The sequence below is a fragment of the Arachis ipaensis genome, chromosome B03 (genome assembly GCF_000816755.2).
Source record: "Arachis ipaensis cultivar K30076 chromosome B03, Araip1.1, whole genome shotgun sequence".
Taxonomy (NCBI): Eukaryota; Viridiplantae; Streptophyta; class Magnoliopsida; order Fabales; family Fabaceae; genus Arachis; species Arachis ipaensis.
This window is the reverse complement of record NC_029787.2, coordinates 118829529-118839763: the sequence shown is the minus strand read 5'-3', so window position 1 is coordinate 118839763 and position 10235 is coordinate 118829529. Positions and strand designations below refer to the sequence as shown.

The following is a 10235-nucleotide window of genomic DNA, read 5'->3' as shown; positions in this document are numbered from 1 at the left end:
TTGTATTTTTTCTACTACTATTCGGTCAATAGGTTGTGTCTGACAGGTGTCAATACTGAATGCAGCCACCATAATTGAATTGACTTGCACAGTTGAGCAGATAAGAATGAAAACTTAACAAAGAATATTCAGTGAAATAATAAAAGCTGATGTAAGACTGACTAAATTAACCGACACTTTATTCATGACATTGTACATACCATCATATCTTAGTTTACAAATAACAGAAGTAATTATGTCTAAGATTCTTGAGTAATTTATTTGACACAGAAATTGAGTTGAAGAAATTGACCAAAACATCTGAGGCGGCAATGTTCCACAAAATAAAACCAAGCTCTCCTCCAGTGAGGATTGATCCAAAGTATCATCACTAAAATTATTATGACCATGACATAGGACACAAAATGTCCAACAGAAGGAAGTGAGATCCATTGCAGAATCATTTTCCTCAATGCCATTCTAGGGAACTGGAGGTATAAGAGGTGGTGGTGTTGTGTTACCTCTGTTACTTATAATCCACGAAAGATTCGGATTCCCTTTGTTACTTATTGTGAGATAAATCTAAATAACCAAGGTTAACAAGCTGGCACAGTTCTTTTATCATTTCACCTTTAAAGTTGTTCCCGGATAAACTTAAGATGGACAACCCAAGTTTGCCAATCCAACTTGGAAGGGTAACTGATTATTGGTCATGGGTGTAGAAAATATTTGACCCTGCAAGTTGTTATTTCATAAGCAGAGAGGCCATAACGAGGTGCATCTGAGAAGAATTTGCTTTGGTACTTCTCCTGAAAAATTGTTGGAGGTAAGGTCCAAATTAGCAAGTTTGACATCTCTCCTATTGATGCAGGGATATGACCATTGAACAACTTGCTTGAGACATTAAAATATGTTAAATTTGGGAGGATGAATCCAATGCTGTTGGGGAGCTCACCTTGGATATGGTTGTTTGATAGGTCTTACATATCTAGTTGATCAAGGCGATGATTTAGATCAAAGGGTAGTTCGAAAGATCCACCGAAAGAGTTGCCACTTAACAAAACAGATTCAAGTTTTGGATTATCACTAGCAACCAATTAGGAAACATACCAACTAAATTGTTGTGTGAGATATCAATGAAAGTTAAGCCATGTTGATATAAAAGGCAGCTAGGAATAATTTTTGTAGGTAGGTTTATTCGACAATGGGATATATCAAAATATTACAACTGAAACGAAGGGATCCAGGGTGGATTTTCAGTTTCTGCATGAAATATTTGTGCTCCTCTAATTCTTGCAAGTAGGGAATTGTGTGTTTTATTCCTATCAAGGTCGAATTGGCAAGGCATGTATCTAATGTTCCTGTAATATAATTGCTAGAGAGGTCCAGCTCTTGAAGTTGCTTCATCTTGCATAATCCTGGATTCAAAAGAATGTTACAGCAGCATGCTACAAAATGAATACATGCATGATACTTTCAGAAAATGATGTTTGCTCACCTTCAATTGAGAAAGATTCGTTGAGACCTGAAAAATTAACAAAGATATCATCACACTCTAGTATAAATACTTAATAAACTATTGAAGAAACCCAAAGATAGAAATTATTTATTAGTAATACTCAATAGAACTAGTAAGTTGTTGGACGAGTAGTAAATAATTTGGTCTCTCATAAGAAGGAGGATACAAGGTTGAATCATGTGTTAAGTGTTAGTCAAACCTTGCTTATCTTTGAGATTTTGATTATCAGATAGGTGCAAAGATTTGAGAGCTGGGAGACCAATGAAGGAGTTTTTAATACTCTCTTGTCAAATCCATTGCTTCCTAAGTTGAGCATCTTCAGCTTCTTTAATTTCAGAAAAGCCTTGGCATCTGAAAGAGTTGCAGCAAAGCTTTAAACAGATGTTGATGCCGGCAATAAGCGAAAGGGCATGACATGTACACACACCATGAGTTGTCAAAGGGCTGCTAAGTGCATTGTTACTCAAATCCAACAGCTCCAAGTTTCGTAGAAGTGATCATTCTGAACAAATTAAACGTTGCAATCCATCAAAATTTCATACAGAAAATAAGTACACTTACACATAGATACATACCTTTAGTTGGCAACGGCCCAGCCAATTTATTTTCAGCAAGAAATAAATTCTTGAGGGATGTAAGAGCACTCAAGGATTCCATTATGCTGATGTTGACAGAATTGTGAGAGAGATCTAACAATGCTGTTAGACTCATGAAATCTTGAAGAAAAAAGAATTTGATCAATGTTTGATTTCATAATCCAACAATGAACCAAAAACACTAGATTTTAAAGTGAGAAAAGTAGGGAAGATTCCACTAATATTATTTCCAGCAAGATTTAAATTTCTAAGGGATGTGAGAATGCTCAATGGTTCCATTATGCTCCGGTTGATGAAAAAATTGTTACTAAGATCTAGTTTCTCCAACTTGTTCAATCTTGAGTTGGTTCTGTAATCTGTAGGAAGTTTGCTTCACAAGTAAGTATCACTTAATGAAAGAACTGCTAACTAAGTGTTACCTCCATTCCAAATGAAGCCATGAATACAATTAGTGGACAAATCAAGTGTTCTGGGTTCCTTGAAGGTTTGGAACAAGGACCAGTTGAGGCTATTTATGTTATGGTCTGCATATCTGTTTGTACCCAATGAAGATCGAGATGGATGATGCATCCGGAGGTGGAATCACAGGTGACACGCTCCTATCCACAATCCACAGCAATTTGGATCATCTTCCACCCAGGAAGGCAGAACAGAAGCATTGAAATAAGTAGACTTGAACTCGAGAAGCGCTGCCTTCTCTTCCAAGAAACATCCACTGATGATCCCGAATGCTTGAAGCATAACTAGTGCTGCAAACATTGTTACCAGCCACGGCTTCTCCATCGTCATTCTTTCAACTCTCAACACAACTTTGAACATTACTTTTCTTTCCCAATCTTTTGGTTCCTACATTTATTAGTACCAAAGACTCTCTCTCGAGTTAACAATCTACAGGCCCAATTATTAGTCAATGCAATTAAAGCCACTTAACCACTCAAGAAAAAATATAAGGTTAATACAACTTGGAAAATATTAGCACAAATATCATGTCACCTTAGCAAATTAAATATACTTGACATTTCAATATTTGAAATGAGCAGCTTAATTCAGAGCAAGTTTCAGGGTATCATCAGAGCGCTGAACAAAAAGTCACATAATTTATGGTCCTTTAGAAATTGAGTTTGACAAATTTAAGCCTACTATAGTGGGCCTTGGATCCTGTTAGGCTTTTCTGAAGTGTGAACATGAGAAGATTGTAAAACAAAGTAGCCTAGCAAGTAGCAATTGTTTTTCTCTCTCTTTTAGTCATGTACTTGTATATATCCCTTCGGAGAATGTCTTCTTTGTCCCGGTAATAAGAACTTACACTTACACGGCTCATCGATAAATTACTGAGCTAAATATAGATGCGGAATGAGTTTTGTATTTATTGCGATTTGTGAGAGACATTAGCACCATTCAACTGATATATGAATATGATAATGAAAAACTTCAAGTAGGAGCTATTGTATTTTTCCGAATTTGGCTCATGTCAGGACCATAGTACTTTTTAAATGAAAAAGAATAACCAAATAGGCACTTCTGCTGCTAATTACAATGTAATCAAGTTCTTGCTTCATAGTTAATATTTTTATTTACTAAATCTGGATAAAACCATAACTTACATACATACAGGAGGCACAAAACTCATTGTTTGTGAATTGTGACTGTAATTGTGTATTACACTTGATCATGACCTCGATACTCTTGGGTGCTGGGTTGTTAACCGCCATAACTCACAAACACTTATGATCATTTCAAGATCAAAAGCTTCTGACTGGAGGATTCGTCTTCTTCTGGTTCTGGTTGTGGTTGCGACCGTACCAGGATAGCACGTGTTTCCCACTGAAGGAGCGTGACCTCTTCATTGAACTAGGCGCACTCGAAGAAGAAGAAGAAGATGATGAACTACTACCTTTTGCAGAAGCAGCAATCCTCTTTGAATTCCCTTTAGATTCTTGCACTGATGCAACAGTAGTAGTAGCAGCAACAAGAGCAGCGCTGATCTTGGCAGCAGAAGAAGAATCCAAAGACACCGATCTCCTTGGCTGCACGTTCCTTGTTGCAACTTCAACATCAGCTTCAACTTGTTCCTCTGATCCATTCCTCTCCACAATCTCACTGCCACTGTTTTCTTCCGTTGTTGCAGCGTCTCCACGACTCTGGAGAGGAGTGGAATCAACAACAAGAGTAGCAGGGTGGTCCATGGAGGGAAGCCTAGAAGCTCTGGGGTTGGTAACAATGGGAGCCCTACACATGGGACAGTTGGTGTGAGATGCGAGCCACGTGTCAATACAAGGGAGATGGAAAGCGTGGTTGCATTTGGGTAACAGCCTGAGGGTGTCGTCTTCTTCAAAGTCGCTCAAGCAAACAGAGCACTCTGTTCCTTCAACCAACCCTTCGCCTTTCTTGTACTTCAGAACCGTGATGGCGTCGATGATGGTTTGGTTCAGACCCGCTGTACGGATGTACCAGATAGGGTGGTCCACCGTAGTGGCGCCTTCTCCGTCATCCAGAAAGTCGTCGCCGTTCCGTTCCTGTCCTTGTTGTAGACGTAACGGAAACGATAACGAGAAGAACGTGGTCCTTGACCTGCTCCTGGGGGAGTAGAACTTGGCGTAGATGACGTAGCAGAAGAGGGCAAAGAGGGCGGCGCATACGACGGGAACTATGATGATCAAGAAGGTGGGGATGTGACGGTTGCTGTGTGGTGGTGGAGGATTCAGGGTGGACGAGCATTTGATGCAGTCGTTGCAATCCGATCTTCCCAAACAAGAAGGGTCTTCATTGTAACACTGGTCACTGCAGGCATCCTGCCTTGAAAAAAGCTTCCTGTGATACATCCCCATCTCAGAATGGAAGTAAACAACATGCCAATGCCAATCAATCTTCCTGTTATCTTTCAATACGCGTAGCTTCTTTGACTATTTTCTTTGATAGCGACTCATGGCACTGTAGTTGGGCCTGGGCCCGTGTTTCCGCTTCCCGAACCGGCCCATTTCAACAAAAAGGAAGCTTCACAATGGCTTTTTTTCCCTTGCAATTTCCATATGGCGGTAGCATTATGGCACCTTTCATTCATTGCAGGCAGCGAAGTCAAGGTTAAACAATGGTCCTCATGATTAGTTATTTATTACGTTCAAATGGGAAAAAAGATTAGTCAAGGAATATACTAAAATGGATCGTTTTCGGTAAAAAAAAACACTTAAAAGAATAAAATGTAATTTTTTATTTTTAATTTTATAATTAAAATTAAAATTAAGTAAAAAAAAAAAATTAGATTAAATACTAGACACTATCTAATTTATTTTTAAATTAACTACTCATTATAAATCATAAAATATACTGATTTCTTATTGGCATTGACTAAAAAAATGAAAATTAATCCGACTAGTTTCACAAAGAAGAGCATTTTGTTCTTATTCCTCTATTACCTAAGCTAGTCCAGAATCGAACAACAACATTTCTATTTGCTCTAGTTTAGACCAAAACTAAATAGCGAAGCAAATGAACAATCCTAAGATAATAACAACTATCAACAGCAAAGCAACTTAATTAGTTGACAAGAGTGAAGGAAAACACACAAGGAGATAACTTTGCCTTCAAAGCCACAAGGACAAGGTTATTATTACTTACAAGGAAAATACATGACGTAACATAACCAACACTTGGCGTACGTTACCCTTTCTAAGGCATCTAACTTGTGCTTTTAGCCTTTTAGTAACCAAATTCATACTTCACATGCCACCCCCTATTACTTCCCAGATTGTACTCCTAATTTTGCATTATTATTTTTGGACATCTTCCTAGTGCAACCAATCCCACACGTAAAATGCCAATGGAAAATTGAACCTATATAAGCTAAATTGGTCATTGATTGGTTACCCGAAACTATAAAGTAACTCTGACAAGGATCCATCTTTTTTCTATCGGTTCACAGTGGTTCTGAAGAAATAATTGAAAATAATCTATCCAGTATGTCAAGAAGAGGGTCATGGATAACCTTAAGAAGTGTTGTTGATGCATTACGTTCAAGAAGATTTCAATCAAGCTACGATGGACTACAGAGAAGCAATGCAATTGTGTCACCGGCAAGGGTTCAAAGCAGTTATTGGATGAGTCCTGCCCTACAATTCTTTAGCACCAACACTAACAGCAAAACAAGCACTAATCTTTCAAATGGGTATATATAGATAACTCTATCCACAATAATGTTGTTATTATTTTCCAATATGAATAATATTGAATTTAGATATACCGAAACGTGGTTTTAACATGTGCTTATAATTAGATCAACGGATGTCAAGGTTGAACCACGGGTCCCTTCTATATTCCTCTCCTTCCCCCACTGGTATGAACTAAATCAAATAGATGTTGCATGTACTAATTTGAGACGACACAACATGCTCATTGAATTGATATATGAATATTAAAGTATCCCTGACCATGCAGGCTAAGATGGTTATTGGGCTCAGTACTTGGTCTCTTGCTACCTTTCTGGAAAATTTACTGGGGAAAACTAGAGAGAATAGAAGGTAACTTCAGTCTTCATATATACACACTGGATATGAATATTAAATAAGCTACACTCAGCTTATGTATTTATATGTAACATGTGGATGCATTCAGGGGAGGCAGAGATTGTGGCGGAGGAGGTTGAAGCGGTGGCAAGTGTAGTGGAAAAGGTGGCAACAGTAGCAGAGAAAGTATCAGAAGATGTGGCAGAGATGCTTCCAGAGGATGCTAATCTAAAGAAGGTAGCTGTGTTTGTGGAACATGCATCAGAACAGATTGCTCATGATGCTCAACTAGCACAACAGTTCATACACAAGGTACCTTATATTACCATTAAATATACAATTCTACAGCAATGAAAAGCGAGTCTCATTTTTTAGGGTATGTTATACTTCGATTCTATGAAATTTCACGGTATATCTACTATTAATTAATTAATCACGAACTTTGACCAATTCTATGTCACTGATGCTTGTTTTTAATCCTTCTTTGCTTATATTAATTAAATTACTGGTTGAATGAAATTATACAGGTTGAAAAAGTCAAGAACGACCTTGATGATTTGGAATCATTTGTTGAACCCGTAATTGATAAGATTGTGAAGAAAGAAGCTGAACAAAATTGAGCCAGCATAATTACTTTCGTGCACGTCATTGTTTCTTTTACACTATATATTACTGTACAAATGTACATGCGATCCTTCTTCGCAGTAACTTCCTTTTGCCGTGAAATTGTAATTTGTTTTCCATCTTTTTATATTTTGCATTATTATATAAAGATGAACTATTTTTTTATTTGATAATATAAAATGAAAAGAAAAAAAAAGTTGAAAAAGCTCTTTAATTTTAGAAAGAAAATAATTGTTTCAGTTATAAATAAAGGATATCATGTGCTATATTCTAGTTATAAATAAGTACTATATAATGGATGATTACGTTTACACTTGATTCTAACTAATGATCAAGTTAACTAAATTTAGGTATTCATGATTCACAACACACATAATTTAATAATAAATCAATAGGTTAAATTCATCTCATGCAAGGGTTAATCCTATGTTTAAATAATCATTTTAAAACGAAGGAACTATAATTTAAAATGTAAGTAAAGAATTTTATTTAAGTGAGATTGTAAATCAATTTAAGAATCTTCTTACGTGACTTATGTCTGACACCCTGGAAACTTAAATTAAAGAAGCTGGAATGTCATCAAAGCCAGCCTCAACGAACACCTGTCTACTTTTCCCATTCACATTTTCTGCTCTGATTACTATGTTATTGGGTTTTCCATCCAATTTTTGGAAATTCACGATCTCTCCCGATGAAGAATCCGGTTGAATTTATTGAGTTCATTTTGGTATTGGGATGAAAAATAGGGTACATACTATATCTTTTATAAAGTAATACTGTAACACAGATGATCCCACACTTTTAAGACCATGCTTTATTTCGTGGTTAAACAAACTTTATTTATGAAAAGAAAAGCTTATATGATGATGCGCCTCCACCGTCCACCACTATACAAATCAAAATGAATGTTAGAATGGTCATTATCCATGTTAAAGGCACAAAACATGTTAAACAACACGGTCCTTTTTTTTAATTAGAACAACAACACAGTCCTATGTTGCAATGGAATCTTCTTTTGACTGAAAAAAAAATGTCACTAACTCAAGTTTGTGCCCCGTCTCACTCGTCAATTTTCAGTTGGGTTTTTCACATGTGATGTGTGCCTTTAGGTAGGGTTTTGGATTGCAACCTAACATCAAAATAATGCATCTGTTTTATCGTACAATTGGAGAGGGACCGAAAGGAAAAGCGATGGAGGAGAACAAACACAAGCTGTCCTATGATTTGTTGTCTATCAATTTTTCACTCCGGTGATAAAAAAAGATAAAGCAAATACAAAAAAGAATAGCATAAAGTTCATTGGCATGTGGTTCGCCACAATGGCACAGTCAAATAATTGCAAAAGGAAATCAATGGGAATGGTAACAATAATAAAAGTGTATCATTCATCAGAGTAAGTAGAAATGTAGAATACACAAAAATAATCAAATTAATGAATAGTCTCACACCGCCGAAAAGAGCAGCCAAAAAAATGAAGTACAAAGAGTCCACCATACAGGTAAATTTTCATGGTACTAAATAATGAATAATATGAAAATTAATAAATATAACTCTCCGTGCAAATCGCTCTACATCAATAACGCCCCAGCTACAACTATGGCTGCAGCAAATCCAGCGGCGGTGAATCTGTTCAATTCGGCGGCGCCACTTCCAGGGTTTCCAGAAGGACTAGGAGCTTCAGATGGAGAATCGGAGATGGATGAGGGAGTGATATCGGAAGGAGAGCTGGACGGCGAGCCAGAGGGAGACGGAGAAGGAGATGGAGGAGAGCTGATACCGGCAGAGGGCGAAGGAGATGGGCCGCCTCCGATGGGAGAAGGAGGAGATGACAGCGGAGAATTTGCAGAAGGAGAAACTGATGGAACCGGCAAAGTCTTCCTCGGAGAAGGTGCTACAGGCGTCTTAGTGGGAGAAGATGCCGGAGATTGAGCCACGACGGAGCTAACTAACAATGCAGCTACTAGCATTAACGCAGCCATGGAGGTTGCCATCGTAGAATGAGAGATTCTAGAGAGAGCTATTGCGCAACAGATTTTAGAGTAAGAAAGAGAGACTTCAATTGAATAGAGAGTTTTAGTAGTGGAATGTGATAGTGGTGAAGTTCAAGAAAGGGTTTGAGGGCTATTTATAGAAGCTTAAGTGTGTAACCGCGTAGTGGGGACGCGGTGCGTGGTGCATCATCATTTGTGAGCCGTTGATTCGTTTGGTTGATGATCAAGGGTGAATCAAACGGTAGAGTTGCCTTAGCTTGATGCTTGAAGCGTAGCACACGACACGCGGAGTAGTGTGAAAGCTGAGAGAGCAAGCTGGTACAGCTGTCTTTGAATCTGGACCCTACGTGTGGTCAGAATGTTCACGAATTCTGAACCGTTGGATGGATTCTAGTTAAAGAAAGTCGTAACGGTCGAAAGTAGATATAGAAAATTAATTAAAATGAAGAATAATAAAGATGGGGAGATTGAAATATTTTCTAGGTGATGCGAATGCGAATTTTGATTATTTATTTATTTATTTAGTTTCGGCGACACATACGGAGTGGCTACGGAATTGTTGGTCTCACGAAACGTAGAGAGGGTCAGAGGGACCACGTCGTTTCATAAAGTGAAATGTCTCTATTTCTGCTAGCCGTTGAACGGAAACTTATCATTAAATAAATGTAGGAAAAGATAAATTGAACTGCGGAAAAGCAAAAGACAATTACTTGAATAATTGAATTTTTGTTAATTGAAAGAAAAGAAAAGAGATTTGACAGTTTAAAACTTTAAATTTTCAAATGTACACTCCGTTATTTGTTGAGGGAACTAGTTCTGTCTTCTGTGTTTGTTAGCTCAGTGTTTCAGATTTGCCCTTACATGACACTTAATGTTGTCTTGCATATAAATATTTTCTTTTATTTTAGTGCCAAAAGTTGCAGGCCAGGCCTGCAGTAAAATGTTTATTTAGAAGTATATGCTAGGTTGGTCCCCGTTGGTGAAATCATACACTGGCTCACAGCACAGCGTGAGGAGAGCCTATGAT

General features: G+C 37.6%; 3 protein-coding genes across 3 annotated transcripts; 1 reads left to right on the top strand and 2 right to left on the bottom strand.

Moving 5' to 3' along the window:
* Positions 3517 to 4980, bottom strand: LOC107631077 (E3 ubiquitin-protein ligase RING1). The gene has a single exon (XM_016334397.2). It carries the CDS (start codon positions 4920 to 4922, stop codon positions 3837 to 3839), a length of 1086 nt encoding a protein of 361 aa, XP_016189883.1. The 5' UTR covers positions 4923 to 4980; the 3' UTR covers positions 3517 to 3836.
* On the top strand, positions 5831 to 7338 carry LOC107634646. Its single transcript, XM_016338077.2, has 5 exons — positions 5831 to 6256; positions 6365 to 6424; positions 6526 to 6608; positions 6703 to 6905; positions 7121 to 7338. Exons 1-5 carry the CDS (start codon positions 6051 to 6053, stop codon positions 7211 to 7213), a joined length of 645 nt encoding a protein of 214 aa, XP_016193563.1. The 5' UTR covers positions 5831 to 6050; the 3' UTR covers positions 7214 to 7338.
* On the bottom strand, positions 8577 to 9325 carry LOC107631078 (classical arabinogalactan protein 1). The gene has a single exon (XM_016334398.2). The coding sequence runs from the start codon at positions 9206 to 9208 to the stop codon at positions 8786 to 8788; it is 423 nt and encodes a 140-aa protein (XP_016189884.1). The 5' UTR covers positions 9209 to 9325; the 3' UTR covers positions 8577 to 8785.